The 19,177-nt window shown below is 40.6% G+C and overlaps 1 protein-coding gene and 1 non-coding gene across 2 annotated transcripts in view; one reads left to right on the forward strand and one right to left on the reverse strand.

Moving 5' to 3' along the window:
- Window positions 1-7,731: 7,731 nt before the first annotated feature.
- On the forward strand, window positions 7,732-7,834 carry LOC112439484 (small nucleolar RNA U13). Its single transcript, XR_003027759.1, has one exon. It is a non-coding gene; the product is annotated as a small nucleolar RNA U13 (small nucleolar RNA).
- Window positions 7,835-8,322: 488 nt separating this feature from the next.
- The window catches only part of SNX4 (sorting nexin 4), a 73,539-nt gene continuing 62,684 nt past the window's right edge, over window positions 8,323-19,177 (reverse strand). The window contains exons 11-14 of the mRNA XM_003825223.5: window positions 18,875-18,974; window positions 15,415-15,560; window positions 12,884-12,998; window positions 8,323-9,501 (exon numbers count right to left, since the gene is read on the reverse strand). Coding sequence (XP_003825271.2) covers window positions 9,454-9,501; window positions 12,884-12,998; window positions 15,415-15,560; window positions 18,875-18,974 — 409 coding nt within the window. The 3' untranslated portion in view covers window positions 8,323-9,453. The remainder of the gene's footprint in view (window positions 9,502-12,883; window positions 12,999-15,414; window positions 15,561-18,874; window positions 18,975-19,177) is intronic.

Here is a 19,177-nt window from a genome sequence, read left to right on the forward strand (position 1 = left end):
CTGACTGGAGCAAAGCTACAGAAGACACGGCGCCTGCATCATGGCCGACACTCTGCTGGTCAGAGGCTGGGAGAGACTTACGGTTTGGAGGGACGGGCCCAATCTAACGGATTAAATTGTAAGAGGAGTAATGCAAGTTCCAAATGACACATAAAGTCTGCCAAGTGCACACATATTGGGTGAGGGACAAAAAAAAAAAAAAAAAAAGACCAAGTCAAAAACACTGAGGGATTTTGGGAACAGATAGCTCAACAGGAGCCAATTGGGTGACACAGGCACCAAAAATTCTAATTTCATCAACAGCCATGAAGGAACAACATATATGAAAAGTCTTTAAAATGTTCATACAGCCTAACCTTGTAATTCCACTACAAGAAATCTACCCAGAGGAGGAAATCATCAGAAACAATTGCATACAAAGATGCTCACTTCAGTGTGGTTTATAAAAATGAAAAATTAGAAACAATGTCCAATAACAGACAAAAAGTTAAATTGTGGTTTATCCATGCAGCCCTTTAAATTTTTCAAAGGGAAATGCACATGAAATAAGTTGAGGGGGATGGTGAGAATCGGGCTCTCATTACAAATAGAGGACACATTGATAAAAGGCAGAATTAGATAAGATATAACAAAAGCCTATATGCATCTGATAAGATAGCTTCAAAATTTATAATGCAAAAATTGACAACCCTGCAAGGATAAATGGACAAGTTCAACTTTAGGAGACTTTAATACACCTCTCCCAGTAATTTATAGATCAAGTCAACAGTAACAACAACAACAAAAAGTCAGGAGACTGATTTGAGTAATAACTCCGTTTACTGCAATACCTCAGTCTCAGTGAATTGATTTTGTCTGTGCACTTATCAGGCAATTACAATAATTTGTTAGAATGACTCACAAACCTAGGGAATGCTTACTTATTATTCCTGATTTATTACAAAGGAAAATTTAAAGGATGCCAATAAACAGCCAGATGGAAGAGATGTGAGAAATAAAAATAAAATCCTGAGTACCTCCAACAACAACAACAACGACAAAAAATCAGTAAGAAAAAAAGAGGGCGGGCGTGATGGCTCATGCCTGTAATCCCAGCACTTTGGGAGGCTGAGACGGGTGGATCACCTGAGGTCAGGTGTTCAAGACCAGCCTGGCCAACATGGAGAAACCCCATCTCTACTAAAAATATGAAAAGTAGCTGGTCGTGGTGGCAGGCACCTATAATCCCAGCTACTCAGGAGGCTGAGGCAAGAGAATCGCTTAAACTCTGGAGGCGGAGGTTGCAGTGAGCTGAGATTGCGCTACTGTACTCCAGCCTGGGTGACAGAGTGAGACTCAGTCTCAAAAAATAAAAAAATTTTAAACAAGAAAAGATTTGAACAATAGAATTTAGAAGCTTAATATGAGGGCCCTGCATAGTACACTGCACCCTACAGCTGGAGAATACATGTTCTTTTCAAACACATCTGGGATGTCTGGGCACAGTGGCTCAAACCTGTAATCCCAGCATTTTGTGAGGCTGAGGCGGGCAGATTGTTTGAGCCCAGGAGTTCCATACTAGCCTGAGCAACATAGGGAGACCTCCATCTCTACAAAAAATTAGAAAATGAACCAGGTATGGTGGTGTGAGCCTGTAGTCCTAGCTACAGAGGCTGAGGTGGGAAGATCACTTGAGCCTGGGAGGTCGAGGCTGCAGAGAGCCGAGATCACACCACTGCACTCCAGACTGGGCGACTGAGCAAGACCCTGTCTCTAAAACAACAACAAAGACAGATATAGAAGATTTATAAAACTTAACTACACACACACACACACACACACACACACATAAACGCAAACCAACTATTTCAGTATGTGGGGCTAAATTCTAAGGGGAAGTACAGGGAGTTTTGGGAATCAGAGGCTCAGGGACGATCTCCCAGAGAAGGTTATGACTGGGCTGAGTTTGTGAAGATAAGTTATCCAGCTAAAGGAGGTGGGGCTGGAGGCTGAGCTATCTCAGGCAGGGCATACAGCAGGTCTGAGGGCCCCTAGGCAAACAGAAGTGAGTTTAGGGAACTGCAAATCCCTTCCCAGAATTCACCTCTTGCTTCCAGGCAGGGGCCCTGACATGCATCTGCAGGGGCCCCACTAAAAGCTATCGGTCAGTTTCCATCTCTAACAGGAGATGGGGGTCTTCAGTTACCATCCAGCCAGGGCATGTCGCCCAGAAAGGAACATGAGCTGGGCCCGAAAAGGAGCTGCCCAGAGCTCCAATGTCAGGCAGGATTGGGGAGCTCCCTGCAGGTGGGCAGGATGCAGGACCCTTGAGGCCCCACCACCTCCTAAGGAAGCCCCTCCCCATCCTCTACTACTCCTAAAAAGCCTGGAGGGCCTCCCTGCAGGCTGGCTCAAGCAACATGGACTCCCAGCCCTTGCCCCGCCCAGGCTCACACATAGTTTCTCTGGGGCTCAGGCAATGTTAACACAGCTATCACTGGCTTCCTGCTCAGCATGCCAAGCTGTCACACACGTGAGCTCAGGTCTAGGAAAGAACTCTAGAGGGGTTTGCAACACTACCTGTCCAAAGTCTCTGAGTAAGTGAAATGCAGTGTTTAGCCCAAACCTTCATTTTAGCTAAGTGCCTTCCTGTGTCCTCCCCAAGAACCACTCTCAGGGTACCCTCTCACCTGGTGTGGGGCCTCACTTTACCCTCCTTTCAGTCTCTCCTTCCTGACTACTGAGCAGGCAGGGAGATGTGAGAGCCAGAGAGATTTGGGCAAGCCACACAGGCCCATTAGCTCAGCAGCTATGGAGAGAGAAGCCATAAAGAAGGAGTCTTGTCTGGAAAGCAGAAACCTGGACGGACTGGCTGTGTGGCCAGGAGCAAGTCACTTCCCCTCTCTGGTCCTCAGTTTCTTCCTTTTTAAAATAACAGGAAATCATCTCTAAGCTTATTTCTAGCTGAAGATTCTGGGATCTTATTTAAAGAATTGGGTCTATTTCAAAAGTCGACTTAGTTTTTTTGAGGTGGGGGACAGGGTCTCCCTATGTTGCCCTGGTTGGTCTCAAACTCCTGGACTCAAGGGGTCCTCTGCCTCAGCCAGCTTCAGGAAGTTCTTAATTGGAGGATATTGTCCCTTTTGTTGCTTTTCTGGGGCTGCTGCAAGGTGGAAAGAAACAGAGGTGGGCATCCTTGAGCCACTGCTGAGCCATGACTAGGAATTAGACTTCGCAAGGGAGCTGCGTGCAGTGGCTCACACCTGTAGTCCCAGCACTTTGGGAGGCTGAGGCAGGAGGATAGCTTGAGCCCAGGAATTCAAGACCAGCCTGGGTAATGTAGCAAGACCCTGTATCTACTAAAAATAAAAAAATTATCTGGGTTTGGTGGTGCGTGCCTGTAGTCCCAGCTCCTAGGGAGGCTGAGGTGGGAGGATCGTTTGAGGCCAGGAGGCAGAGGCTGCAGTGAGCCAAAATTGCACCACTGCACTCCAGCCTGGTGACAGAGGGAGACCCTGTCTCAAAAACCAACCAACCAACCAACCAACCCAAAACGCCCAAATGATGATGCAGTGAGTATCTCAGTGCTCGATTGAGAGCATATCTGTAGGTTAAATTTCATGAGAATTCTTTAAAATAAAGTTTTATGTCTTATTTTAGGGTAAGTAATCTCCCAAATAGCTGAGACTACAGGAGCATACCACCCAGCCTGGCTAATTTTTAAATTTTTTTTATAGAGATGGTGTCCTACTATGTTGCCCAGACTGGTCACAAACTCCTGGGCTCGAGCAATCCTCCTACCTTAGCCTCCCAAAGTGCTGGGATTATAGGCATGAGCCACCATACCTGGCCATCATCTGCGATAGCCCCAAACTGGAAATCACTGTCATTTCCATTACTACAAGGCAAATGAAATGAATTATGGTCTGACAAAAAGAGACTGGGGTATCTGTACTGACCTGGGCCGATCTTCCAGATATGTGAAGTGTGTACTGTATTCCCCCATTTGTGTGTGCTGTTGGGGAAGGTGTACGTGTCAGTATATGATAGGTAATTTCTGGAAGGATGCATAGGAAACTGGTAACAGTGGTTTCCTCTGGGGCGAAAACAGGGGGACTGAGGGGCAGGGAATGAGCAGAAGGACACAACTTTTCACTTGTAGGCCTTTAGCACCATTTGAATTTTTGTTTTTCCATCTCCATATATTAACTTCAAAATTTTTCTTCTGGTAATATAGTGATTGTAACAATTGACTTTAAATGCAAAAACAACCTTGCATTCTGAGATAAACTCTATTGGGTCATAATGCATATTGCTGGATTCAATTAGCTAATAGTTCAGTGATTTTGCATCTATGTTCATGATGTATTTAGGCAGTCACTTTCTTTTCTTGAAATGTCTTTGGCCAGTTTTGGTATTGTGGTGATACTGTCGTCATAAAAAGAGGTGGGAGGGAAGTGTTCCCTTTTTCTTTTATTTTCTGAAAATTTGCATAGAATTGGAGCTTTTTCTTTCTTAAATGTTTGATAGAACTCACGAATAAAGCAATCTGGACCTAGTTTTCTTTGGAGTTTTTTTTTTTTTTTTTTTTGAGATGGGGTCTCACCTTGTTGCCCAGGCTGAACGCAAATTCCTGGGTTCAAGTATCCTCCTGTCTTAGCCTCTCAAGTAGCTGGGCCTGTAGAAAGATTTTTTTTAATAACACATTTCTTTGATATAGGGCTACTCAGGTTTTCTATTTCACCTTGTGTACATTTTAGTAAGTTCTATTTCTCAAGGAATATGTTGATTTCATCTATTGGTTTAAAGTTGTTCATAGTATTTCCTTATTATCCTTTTTTGTTTTGTTTTGTGTTTTTGTTTTTTTGAGACGGAGTTTTGCTCTTGTTGCCCAGGCTGGAGTGCAATGGCACGATCTCAGCTCACCACAACCTCCGCCTCCCGGGTTCAAGTGATCCTCCTGTCTCAGCCTCCTGAGTAGCTAGGATTACAGGCATGCGCCACCACACCGGGCTAATTTTTGTATTTTCAGTAGAGACAGGGTTTCTCCATGTTCGTCATGCTGGTCTTGAACTCCCGACCTCAGGTGATCCGCCTGCCTGAGCCTCCCAAAGTGCTGGGATTACAGGTGTGAACCACAGGCCCTGGCCCTTATTATCCTTTTAATGTCTGTAAGACCTATAATAATATCTCCTAGTTTGTTACTAATAGGAATAATTTGTTTTATTTTTTTTTTCTTACAGTTTTGCTAGGGGTTTATTAATCTCCTCAAAGAATCGACTGTGGCTTTGTTAAATGTATTGTTCATCTGTTTTCAATGTCGTTAATTTTGCTTCTATCTTTAGTATTTCCTTTCTTCTTTGTTTGTCCTGTAGCTACTTTTTTTCAAATATATAGATATTTAAAGCTATTAATATATCATTTAGGAAGCAAGTACAACCTACTAATTTAGCCTTTTATTATTTTATTTCTCTGGGCTACTCAATCTTGAAATACATTTCCAATTCTTTTTTTAGAGAAAACTTTACTTTTTATTTTTTTAAAGGCTACATTGGCAAGAATTTAAGAGAAAACTTTCTAGGAGAATCAGGAAATACTACCCATGGTGGGTGGAAGGGAGTATATGTAAAAATCCAGAGAATGATTGTAAGGATAGAAAAAAAACCTAATATTCCTGTTCTTTTTCATTCCATTCCAAGCTGTGTTTATTCTAAAGATACTTGAATTTTAGGAACCCTCAGTTCCTTTTTGAATGCTATGTTGTAATTACCAGTGACTCATTCATCTATACTCAAGTTTTTGGATATAAATGAAGGTTAAATATGACTCCGGTTAATTTAATGCTTTAACTATACCATACCAACCGCATCACTAATACACTGTCAAGATGCAATCTTCCTTTCTAATTACATTAACTTGATGAGTCACCTTTCTTTAGTTATTGCTTATATTACCTTTTAATATTTATCTTTGGTGAACTAATTCTCCCATCTTTTTAATAATTCATTTTAATTTCCGATTTTTAAACACTTAAAAGGGTTATAACAAAGGTTATTTTCTTTATACTTAGTCTGGATAGTACAAAAAAATTTCCATCATAAAATTCTTTTTTTTTTTTTTTAAAGGAATGATTGTGCTAGAAAATGAAACAATTTTATTTATTTTTTTTTTGAGACAGAGTCTCACTCTGTTGCCCAGGCTGGAATGTAGTGGTACAATCTCGGCTCACTGCAACCTCTGCCTCCCAGGTTCAAGCGATTCCCCTGCCTCAGCTTCCCAAGTAACTGGGATTACAGGTGCCCACCACCACGCCTGGCTAATTTTTGTATTTTTAGGAGAGTATTTGTATTTGTAATTCATGTATTTTCACGTTAGCCAGGCTGCTCTTGAACTTCTGACCTCAGGTGATCCACCTGCCTTGGCCTCCCAAAATGCTGGGATAACAGGTGTGAGCCACCACACCCAGCAATACAATTTTCAAAAGGAACCCCGTCAAGATATTCCTAGTTAAATATACACATAACCAAATGTACATTTGTATATTTTAGAGAAAATAACATAATTTTTGTTATTTTAATTGTAGCAACAGAGTCTAGCTATGTTGACCAGGCTATTCTTCAACTCCTTAAGATGGCCTTAAGTTGCCTCAGCCTTCCAAAGTGCTGGGGTTACAGGCATGTAACTGCACCCAGTCTAGAGTTTTCTTAAATCTTTTTATTTATTTATTTTTGAGACAGGATCTCACTATGTCGCCTGGGCTGGTTTGAGACAGGATCTCGCTATGTTGCCTGGGCTGGAGTGCAGTGGTGTGATTATGACTCACTGTACCCTCAAGCTCCCAGGTTCAAGTGATGCTCCTACCTAAGCCTTCTGAGTAGCTGGGTAGGGATTACATAGGTGTGCACCACCACACTCGACTAATTTTTGTATTTTTTGTAGAGATGGGTTTTCGTCATGTTGCCCAGGCTGGTCTTGAACTGGGCTCAAGCAGTCGAACCACCTCAGCCTTTCAAAGTGCTGGGATTACAGGCATGAGCCATGGAACTTAAATCATTTTTGAAACATAGTTAATAATGGCCTTCTCAAATTAAGTCAGCTAGTAGAAAAAAGTCTAACATTTTACATCGAGTCCAAAGCTAGTTTGGGGGAAAAGGCTTTTGATCTTTAAATGCCAAGGGGAAAGGTATTTTATCTGTCAAGAGATGATACAATTCAGTGGAATAAAATGTGTATCCACATAGATGACTTTTGCTTCTACCAATTTTATCTTTTATAAAACCCTGACATGGCCGGGTACAGGGGGCTCCTGCCTATATCTCAGCACTTTGGGAGCCAACGGGGTAGGATCGCTTGAGCCCAGGAGTTTGAGACCAGCCTGGGCAACACAGTGAGACTTCATCTTTACAAGAATAAAATAAAAAAATTAGCCAGGCATGGTAGTGTAGCTATGTAGTCCCAACTACTTGGGAGGCTAAGGTGGGAGGATCACTTGAGCCCCCAGAGGTTGAGGCTGCAGTGAGCCATAATTGTGCCACCATACTCCAGCCTGGGCGACAGAGACCCTGTCTCAAAACAAAACAGGCCGGGTCAGGGTGGCTCACGCCTGTAATCCCAGCACTTTGAGAGGCTGAAGCAGGAGGATTCCTTGAGCTCAGAAGTTCAGACCAGCCTGGGCAACATCAGATCCTGTCTCTATTTTTTTTTTTTTTTTTAAAGTAAAACAAACAAAAACAAAAACAAGAAAAACTCATGATCCTTTTGTGGTTCATAAGCATGATGATTGGGTATTCACACCCACGTGTGAGATGTGCCTCCCTCAAACCTTGTTACAACTTCAACCATTACCCATCTGACAGTAAAAAAAAAAAAAAAAAAAAGTAAAATTTTAAAAATCATGTCTTATATTTCAGCATCTTATATTTTTAAAAACCAATATTTTGGTAGATGACAAATTTATACCATTAATGACTTTATTTTTTTTTCTTTCCTCAACTTTTGTTTTAGGTTCAGGGGATACCTGTGTAGGTTTGCTACATGGGTAAATTGTGTGTTGCTGGGGATTTGTGTACAAATGATTTTATCACCCAGGGAGCGAGCATAGTAACCAATAGCTAGTTTTTCGACCCTCGCCTTCCTCCGAATCTGCCCCCTCAAGGAAGCCCTGGTGTCTATTGTTCCCATCTTTGCGTTCATGTGTACTCAATGTTTAGCTCTCACTGATAAGTGAGAACATGTGGCATTAATCACTTTAAAACATAGTATGACAGATATCATTTTCTTACAGAGCATCAGATATTAATATGTATGGATCACTTTGTTAAATTAACAAAAATCATCTGAAAATCAGCACAATATTTCATTTATTTATTGTATAAGTTTGGCAAACAGCACAAAAATCCAGCAACATTTAAAACATATAAAAAAGTCAAATGCTAAACAGGACTAGGGATTTTTTTTTACATCATTAGAAATAACGAGTACACATTTTAAGATTCTGCAAAGCTAGCAAAATGAAGACGCTTGTCTTCTGAACATATACTACAAACACACATACAAAAAAACAATATAATTTATCTTTACAAAAATTACAGCCAAGCAATAGAAAAGAAGGATGTTAATGATGAAGATAGCAACACATATGTTTAGTACATATATCTTACACATTGAAATGCTACATCTTATACCCTGAAATGCCATGTGTAGAGAGCCAAGCAGAGTAAATTTAGGCTCATTACTGAGGTTAAGAATTATTTGAGAAGAATTTAATTCTTATATGTAACATATTCAGTTAAAACTTTCTATATAGGAATTGCTAGAGGATGACAATGTATCCCATTATAGATCTGAGAAGTTGAGTCTTCTTTGTTGGCAGTATAAAATTTCTGACCAGTATCAAAATTCTGGTAAAACACAAATTGAAGGCATTTTCTAGTGTATGCAAACGTTACAAGGGGCATCAATGAATGTAGAAGAAAATCGTAGATTTTTCACATCAAGTTTCTGCTGAGCTTTGTCAAACCAAATAGCTCAACTATAAGGCAAGAGAAAACAACTCCCTATAACAGATTAGTGGATCTTACCAAGTAAATATAGGAATTCAATCTTAGGGAAAAATTCCCTACATTAATAGATCTGAAACAGCTGGTCTTGAAACAAACATCTAGAAATTAACGAACATCTTGACATTCAGTCATTGGTTCAGAAGCGTGACAAACAATCTGTTGGTATATATTATTAAATTAACTTTTTGGAATCAGCACCAGTCCCCAAAACCTCAAATTATAATATTTAATCTTCATTAAAATATATCTTTTTTGTGCTACATTAACACGACTACAATCGAGTTAAAGAAAGCTGAATTTACTTAACTTATTGTATATGTTTATGTATACTAGATAGCGACTTAAATTTCTTTTATTTACTTGTGCTTCTGTTTTGGGGCACTTTGATTGAAGAGAAATTCAATTCACAGGATTACATCTTGCTAAAGCATTCCTTAGCATTGGTCCAAACTTGAATTCCCTAAAAATAAAAATAAAAACTTTAAAATGTGAGTTTGGAAGGAATCTGAAAACCCAAGTACTTGGCTTAGTGGTACACTAAGTTTTGCTTTTTGGAATAATTAAGAAGTCGAGAAAATATGACACTATTTTGGGAAGTGGCTAATATAAGCAAATGTCTAATGCTTCTGAAAAGAGAAACAGAATCTCTAATACGAACTTATCTTCAAAATGGAAAAAGAACTCCTACAACTTGTTGGACAACTGAGTTAATTCATTTCATATCACATACTCGAGTAATTTCTATTTGTAAATCAAACAAGTTTTCAGTCTTTTTTTTTTTTTGGAGATAGGGTCTCACTCTGTTACCCAGGCTGGAGTATAATCCACCTGGAGGTGCACGCCACCACACCTGGCTTATTTTTTGTATTTTTTTTTGTAGAAATGGAATCTCACTATGTTACCCAGGCTGGTCTGGAATTCCTGGGCTCAAGCGATCTGCTTGCCTCTGCCTCCCAAAGTGCTGGCATCACAGGTGTGAGCCACAGTGCCCGGCTCGGTTTTTTCAATGTAATATTTGAAACAAAAAACTTCATTAGTCTAACAAATATAAATTGAGTTATTAAATTATCAATCTAATAACTAAAGTTTTGATAAAAACTAATTATGTACTAAATTACTGAATCCCTCTTAGTACCTGAAGTTACTTAGCACAGTTATAGATGGCCTAATATGCATAAGCAAAAATACATGTTTATAGAGATGTAACAGTAAAACTTAAGGGTTTTTTTCCTTTTTTTTGAGACAGAGTCTTGCTCTGTCGCCCAGGCTGGAGTGCAGTGGCGCGATCTCGGCTCACTGCAAGCTCCACCTCCCGGGTTCACACCATTCTCCCACCTCAGCCTCCCAAGTAGCTGGGACTACAGGCGCCCGCCACCATGCCCAGCTAATTTTTTGTATTTTTAGTAGAGACGAGGTTTCACCGTGTGTTAGGCAGGATGGTCTCGATCTCCTGACCTCATGATCCACCTGCCTCGGCCTCCCAAAATGCTGGGATTACAGGAGTGAGCCACTGCACCCGGCAAGGGTTTTTTTCAATAAGGTATTTTTTTCAATAAGATACATATTCTCCAATAATTGCTCATTTATGAGAAAGGAACTTTTAAATACTTAATCATTAAAGTGTGTCATTTATTAAGGTTTTGAACAATTTTCTTTTTCTTCTCTTTTCTTTTTGAAAGAAGGTCTCGGGCCGGGTGCGGTGGTTCACACCCATAATCCCAGCACTTTGGGAGGTGGAGGCAGGCGGATCATGAGGTCAGGAGTTTGAGACCAGCCTGGCCAACATGGTGAAACCGTCTCTCCTAAAGATACAAAAAAATTAGTCAGGCATGGTGACACACACCTGTAATCCCAGCTACTCGGGAGGATGAGGTAGAATTGCTTGAACACGGGAGGCGGAGGTTGTAGTGAGCCGAGATCATGCCATTGCACTCCAGCCTGGGTGACAGGGTGAGACTCTGTCTCAAAAAAAAAAAAAAAAAAAAAAAAGAAAGAAAGAAGGTCTCACTATGTTGCCCAGCCTAGTCTTGAACTCCTGGGATCAAGTGATCCTCCTGCCTCAACCTCCCAAATAGCTAGGATCACATATAAAAATCTATATCACTTAGGCAAGAAAATAAAACGACAAAATTGCATAGTACCATTCTTGGGAAACAAGGTGAACATAAACTCTTATTAAACTTTTTGTTTTACTAGTTATCTAAGGATTTGTGAATAAACCTACAAAATATCCACCAGTATGTCCAAATACAGCTATAGTAGTATCTTTTATATTCACAGATTAAATTTCTAGCACCCTCAACCACTGCAGCCTAAACAAAACGGAGGGGGAAAGTCCTTTGAGACATTATATAAAGGTCTTGCACTTTACTTTGGAAAGAAGTGAATGAGAGATCACAAGGAGCTTATTAATGAGTCTTTTACAGGAAAAACAAAAAAACTAAAAACCTTTGTTATCTGGTCTTTCAGATTTCTTGAGGTTAAAAAGTTAGATTGGAAAAAGGACTGTACAACTGGGTGTGGTGGCTCATGCCTATAACCCCAGCAATTTGGGAGGCCAGGGCGGGAGGACTGCTTGAGCCCAGGAGTTTAAGATCAGCCTGGGTAACACAGTAAGACCCCATTTCAACAAAAAAAGAAAAAGACAATGGATTGTAAATATCTAGCACCTAGCTGCAGGCAAGAAGAGGTGACAGAATGAAGGCAAAAAAAAGACAGAGATGCTACCAAACTACAACATACTCAACCTTTAGCACCTACAGACTCACCAGTCACGATCTAAACTTGTTTTAAGTGACTCCAAAGATCCACGGTATACAGTAACTTATAATTCACTGAGCATAAATATGAATTTGTCCAAACCAAATGGAGCCCACTTAACCAGTGAGTGCGTATGGTGTTTATGCCTCAAAATATCTTTGTTCTCTCAGTGATGGCCCACAGCCAAAAAATAAAATTTTGGGACAAACTAAAGCATAAGAATTGTATATATATTTATATGAGTGTGATTTTGCCCTATAAATGTGAGAATTCATCTTACCATGTAATTTACTGAGATAATGCATGTAAAAGTGCTTGATAAATTATGACAGGTGATACAAATCAAAGCACTGGTACTGGTAGTCACACTGGCAGATCTTAGGTTATAAAAAAGAGGTTAAGGAATGTTCCCTATTTTGTTCTTAAACCAACGTTTTAGAAAGTCTTCCATCATTGTCAAACATTTATTTTAACTAGAATAAGCTTCAATGTTTGTATCTTTCACTATGGATATCAGCAACACAAACGATTTACTTTATGAGGAAGCATATCATAACCAGGTCTTCACGAAATAATGTTCAAGCTATTTTCCAATCAAAGCATATACCTGGAATGGTATTTTACTGTCTGGTCCAAGAGTACCATATGATCTAAATAATCTTGGTATATATTCTCAAATACAAGTTATAAATGGGGGATACAAATTTGGACTTTAGATGAGTGGAGACTCAGTAATGGGCATACTGGTTATAACACCAGTAGAGGCTGGACATGGTGGCTCGCACCTGTAATTGCAGCACTTTGGGAGGCCGAGGCAGGAGGACTGTATGAGGCCAGGAGTTCGAGACCAGCCTGGGCAACATAGCGAGACCCCCATATCTATTTTTTAAATATTTAAAATTTTAAAATAAAAAAACCCAAACAAAATAAAACAGAAATCCTACAAAATTAAAATAGAGAAATTGGTAAACATTCTACAAGAGAAGAATAAAAATGAAAAAATTTTTGGTCAGGTAATTTAAATAAATGTATAAGCACTTCTGAATATACATATATCTTCATTGAAACGGGAAAAAACCTACCTTTTTGCACATACTGATCTGCATGACTGCATAGCTTATGAGGGCCTCCTTTAAGTCTCGGTTCTTTTGTTCTTTGAAGCGTTCAATATCAGCCCATGCGTTTTTCACAAATTCTCTGAAATAAAAGGTATAGCCATTATTATTCTTATTTAAGTTAAATAAACTGTGTACTAAAAAGTTAACCAGTTCTCATTGGCGTTGGTTTTTAATTGCCTATGTAGAAGGAAGAGTTATTGCTTGTATAAGAGTTTTTTTATTTTCCTAAAAAGTATAGTTAGGGAAAAAGCAGACAGACAGTCATATATTCTTGTACCTTTTAATCTACTTTTTCTTTTTTTTTTGAGACAGAGTCTCACTCTGTTGCCCAGGCTGGAGTGTAGTGGCGTGATCTTGGCTCACTGCAGCCTCTGCATTCTGGGTTTGAGCAATTCTCCTGCCTTAGCCTCCTGAGTAGCTGGGATTACAGGCACACACCACTACGCCAAACTAATTTTTGTATTTTTAGTAGAGACAGGGTTTCACCATGTTGGCCAGGCTGGTCTTGAACACCTGAGCTCAGGTGATCTGCCCACCTTAGCCTCCCAAACTGCTGGGATTACGGCGTGAGCCGCTGCACCTGGCCTAATAATCTAAGTTTTTGCCACAAGGATTCTACCTTTAAATTATTCCTATAAAATACACATAGATGACTCCTTAAGCCAGCTCACAAACCTAACAGGTGTCAGTCACAATGAAGTAAGTGCCTTCCAGGGGTCACTGGAAAATATACACTCTTTTGACAAGATGGATTATGAATCACGTTTAGCTTTTTTTTTTTTTTTTTTTTTGAGACCAAGTCTCACTCTGTAGCCCAGGCTGGAGTGCAGAGGCATGATCTTGGCTCACCACAACCTCCGCATCCAGGGTTCTTGCCGCAGTCTCCAGAGTAGCTGGGATTACAGGCGCACGCCACTGCACTCGGCTAATTTTTTGTATTTTTAGTAGAGACAAGGTTTCACCATGTTGGCCAGGCTGGTCTTGAACTTCCGACCTCAGGTAATCCACTCTCCTAGGCCTCCCAAAGTGCTAGGATTACAGGTGTGAGCCACCACGGCCAGCTGCATGTACTTGTTTTAAATGACAACCAAAGTTTAAAAAATTTTTTAGCCAGGCATGGTAGCCAGTAGTCCCAGTGATTCGGGAGGCTGAGATGGGAGGATCACTTGAGCCCTGGACTTTGAGGTGGCAGCGAGCAACAATGGCACCACTGCACTCTGGCCTGGGTAGCAGGGTGAGACTCCGTCTCAAAAAAATGAAAAATAATAATAAAAATTAAAATCCCGAGAGGTATTTGTCTTTTTTTTGGAGACAGAGTTTCGCTCTGTCGCCCAGGCTAGAGTGCAGTGGTGTGATCTCCACTCACTGCAAGCTCCGCCTCCCGGGTTCACACCATTCTCCTGCCTCAGCCTCCCGAGTAGCTGGGACTGTAGGCGCCTGCCACCGCGCTCGGCTAATTTTTTTGGTTTTTAGTAGAGACAGGGTTTCACCGTGTTAGCCAGGATGGTCTCAAACTCCTGACCTCATGATCCACCCACCTCAGCCTCCCAAAGTGCTGGGATTACAGGCATGAGCTACCATGCCTGGCCTGTCTTTTTAAATTCTATCTATTACTTTGCCATATTTGGTGCTAGTAGTTCTAAAAATGAACAAAACCACCTCAAAACCCAAAATACACTCTTGGTCTGCCTTGGTCTATTCACTGACTGTCAGATGAAAACAAAAATAAGAAAAATGAGTCAAACAGTGATAGTGGGTCTCTGAGAACTGAATTTCTAGAAATACTTATGTAACAATTACATGCTAAGCCCTATGTAAGGCACTGGGATGTGAATGTGGAAAAGATACAATCACTGACTTTGAAGGGCTTAAATTTAGCCAGGGATAGTCACACAGAACAATCAATCATCTAATACAAAACTGCCATACCATACTGGCATGAATTAAATGCCATGATAGCCTGAGAAGGCTTCACAATGAAGTAACACGTCAGCTGGGTACTGAAGGAGGGGAGGGGGAGAAGAAATGGTGGAGGGAAAGTACAAAGGGTAGAAATCAGGAATAGTGCAGGAAAATAATATTATGAAGTTGAAACTTTTATTTCTCTTTCCCCCACACAGAAACAACTGTTTCTATAACATTATTTTTGATAATTCAACTTTCTTTTATTTTTATTTATTTATTTATTTATTTATTTATTTATTTATTTCTGTAGAGACAGGGTCTTCCTATGTTGCCCAGGCTAGTCTCAAACTCCCAGGCTCAAGCAATCCTCCCATCTCAGCCTCCTAAAGTGTCAGGATTACAGGCGTGAGCCACCACACCCAGCGTGATAACTCAAATTTCTTAGGAATGCATTTTAAAGGAACAGGCTGTATTCAGGGATGCCAATGAAGCTGGGAATTGTTACCAAAATAAATAAATAAATAAATAAATAAAATAATCTGTCACATAGTCTACAAGCCTAGCTTACTTAAACATCGCAGCATCTTTACCTCCCTTCCAGATTTTTAGACTTTAGCTGTTGTTCTCCTTCATTTATTTGTTCTTCTAGCACCTTTATTCTGGCTTCTCTCTGCTCTGGAGTTTCTTGACCAAAGAGCTTGGTAGTCATTCCCTTCAAAGAGAATGTTCTCACAGTCTAAAAGGAAACAGAAACAGATGAATGGATAAACAAAATGCGGCATACACATACACATACAATGGAACATTATTCAGCCTTTAAAAGGAATCAAATCTGATATATGCTACAACATGGATAAACCTGCAGGACATTATGCTAAGTGAAATAAGACAGATACAAAAAGACAAATATTGTATGATTCCACTTACATGAGACCCCAGTGTTTACACTGTATTAGGTATTAATAATCTAGAGATAATGTAAAGCAGGGGGTCCCCAACCCCAGAGCCATGGAGTGATACCAGTCCATGGCCTGTTTGGAACCAGGCTGCATAGCAGGAGGCAAGCGACCACCTGAGCTCTGCCTCCTGTCAGATCAGCAGCAGAGGCATTAGATTCTCTTAGGAGCACGAACCCTATTGTGAACTGTGCATGTGAGGGATCCAGGTTGTGTGTTCCTTGTGAAAATCTAATGCCTGAGATGATCTGAGATGAAACAGTTTCATCCCGAAATCATCCTCAGCACCCCCTGCCCTGGTCCATGGAAAAATTGTCTTCCACAAAACAGGTCCCTAGTGTCAAAAAGGTTGGCGACTGCTGATTTAAAGTATACAAAAGGATATGCACAGGTTACATGCAAATACTACACCATTTTATAGAAGGGACTTAAGCATCTGAGGATTTTGGTATCCAAGGGATCCTTAAACCAATCTCACTGAAGATACTGAGGGATGACTGCACTACTGAACTATATACTTAAAAATGGACAAGATGGTACATTTTATGTTATATATATTTCACTACACACACAAAGGAAATAGAAAACATTTGCCATATTTCCCCTAGGTCAGACAAAACCACCATAAGCTTCACAACCAGGGATCTCTTATATGAGTTTTTATTTATTTTTACAGAGTCATAGCCAAGAATCCTAATAGAATTTCTAACACTGAAATAATATGGAGTAGTCAAAAAGAAGACACTTCTAACTGAATTTCTTTTTTTTTTTTTTGAAATGGGGTCTTGCTCTGTTGCCCAGGCTAGCATGTAGTGGCACAATCATGGCTCACTGCAGCCTCAACCTCCTGGGCTCAAGTGATCCTCCCACCTCTGCCTCCCAAGTGGCTGGGACCACAGGTGCATGCCACCACACCCAGCTAATTTTTAAATTTTTGGTAAAGACAGTGTCTAGCTATATTAATCCACACTGGTCTCAAATTCCTGGGCTCAAGCAATTCTGGGTTTATGCCTCTGCTGCTAAAGGTGTCGGGATTGCCATCGTAAGCTACCATACCCGGCTTGAATTTCATAATCAAATGGAAAACTTCCACGTGAAATATTAGACGTTATTTCTTACTCTGTACGAATGATATTTTAAAAATTACTTTATGTTATAAAAAAAGTTGATAAATTCACTAGGCAACTATGGAAATAAACCAAACTAAAGAAGCATATTTAAAATCTGCATAACTCAACGCTCAAACTTGGGCATCTATTAATAAAACAGGATACCTAAATCCAAGCATGGGAAGGCAACCCCAAGCTTCACTGCTTTAACATTTCCTCACTCTCTGGAGTTTACTGAAGAAAACACTTTTCCCTTGACATGTAGGATAGAGAACCAAGCTCCCTGAAAATGGCCTGGGAACTTCTCCCACTGAGTTTTAAAAATAAACCAAGGGCCTAGTTTACACATGTGTCCTGGTCACAAGTCTTTCCCCACATATATCTGTGACTTTTCACAGATGTAGCCAGTGGGTAATCTCTGTGAAAAGCACTTTTAAAACTATAGTGCTTGGACAGGCGCGCTGGCTCATGCCTATAATCCCAGCACTTTGGGTGGCTGAGGCGGGCGGATCACGAGGTCAGGAGATTCAGACCATCCTGGCTAACACGGTGAAACCCCGTCTGTACTAAAAGTACAAAAAAAAAATTGGTCGGGCGTGGTGGCAGGCGCCTGTAGTCCCAGCTATTCAGGAGGCTGAGGCAGGAGAATGGTGTGAACCCAGGAGGTGGAGCTTGCAGTGAGCCGCACTCTAACCTGGGCAACAGAGCGAGACTCCGTCTAAAAAACAAACAAACAAACAAACAAAAAAGCGACAGTGCTTATTAACTAAGTAGAGACATTGCCGCTGGTTTACTACTTTCAGAATGTGTGTTGCTCACCATGATGGCTGATTTATTGCAATGAAATAACTGGAGTAGAAAGCTGATTATAAAAATGATCCAAGACTAATGCAATCAGGTACAGAATTTTCCTCACAAGTACTCACTGTAAGCATTAAAGAATAAAGTACATCAAAAGCTCCCTGCTAGGCGAGATGCACTGGTTCTAAGTGGGTAAGGCTTTTCAAAGTCAACTAAAATTTCTGCAAAGTACCCTGCAAAGTTAAACTTGATAAAGGTCACTGCATGTTTTTTCACTTGGACTTAGAAACCAGATGATAGACTAGGCATGGTGGCTTACCCCTGTAATCCTAGCACTTTGGGAGGCGGAGGTGGGAGGATCACTTGAGTCCAGGAGTTTGAGACCACCCTGGTCAACATGATGAGACTATAAACAAAATTAGCCAGGCATGGGGGCACATGCCTGTGGTCCCAACTACTCAAGAGGCTGAGGCAGGAAGACCGCTTGATCCCAGGAATTTGAGGCTTCCATGAGCCCTGATCATACTACTGCACTCCAGCCTGGGAAACAGAACCAGACCTTGTCTCAAAAAATAAAAATTAATAAAAACAATTTTTTTGAGATGGAGTCTTGCTCTGTCACCCAGGCTGGAGTGCAGTGGCGTGACCTCGGGTCACTGCAACCTCCGACTCCCTGGTTCAAGCAATTCTTCTGCCTCATCTTCCTGAGTAGCTGGGACTACAGGCGTGAGGCACCACACCTGGCTAATTTTTGTATTTCTAGTAGAGATCGGGTTTCACCATGTTGGCCAGGCTAGTCTCGAACTCCTGACCTCAGGTGATCCACTGGCCTTGGCCTCCCAAAGTGCTGGGATTACAGGTGTGAGCCACTGTGCCCAGCCCAATAATTTTTTTTTTTTAAAACGAAACCGGATGATACTGATTACACCAGAGAAATGTTGGCAAAATTTCTTATAATTCTATACAGTACATGGTTTTAATGGCTTACATCATTTTCTATCAAGATAATAATAAAAGAATTATAAAGTTACTCACAATTTATTCCCCTGTAAAAGGTTCAGCCGTCCTGAGTATTGTAACTGGAACTGATTCTACAGGAGTGAGTTACTCACTCAGAGTGAGTGCTTGTGAGGAACATTCCGTGTTGCTACAATATCATCAGAGGCCAAAAGGAAAATACTCACCCCAGTTACCAGTTCCTCACACTGCTGCTTCTTGGATGCTAAGTCCTGAGCAGCCATCTCCAAGTCATACTGCATAAGTTCATGTTTCCTGCACACAGCCCTACAGATGAAAAAATGTGCTGCCATTTAACTTTTCCTTTAACATGTCAAACATTTTTTTCAAGGGTAGAGGAGAACCATTCACAATGTCTCACTAGGGCAGAATGTGTGTGCCCAGAATTTTCAAGTTTAAAATGTAGTGGCCCAACATTAAAAATGGAATCTAATGGAATCTAGCAGAACCTAACCATAAAAACTTCATAT

Source organism: Pan paniscus, chromosome 2, assembly GCF_029289425.2.
Source record: "Pan paniscus chromosome 2, NHGRI_mPanPan1-v2.0_pri, whole genome shotgun sequence".
Classification (NCBI taxonomy): Eukaryota; Metazoa; Chordata; class Mammalia; order Primates; family Hominidae; genus Pan; species Pan paniscus.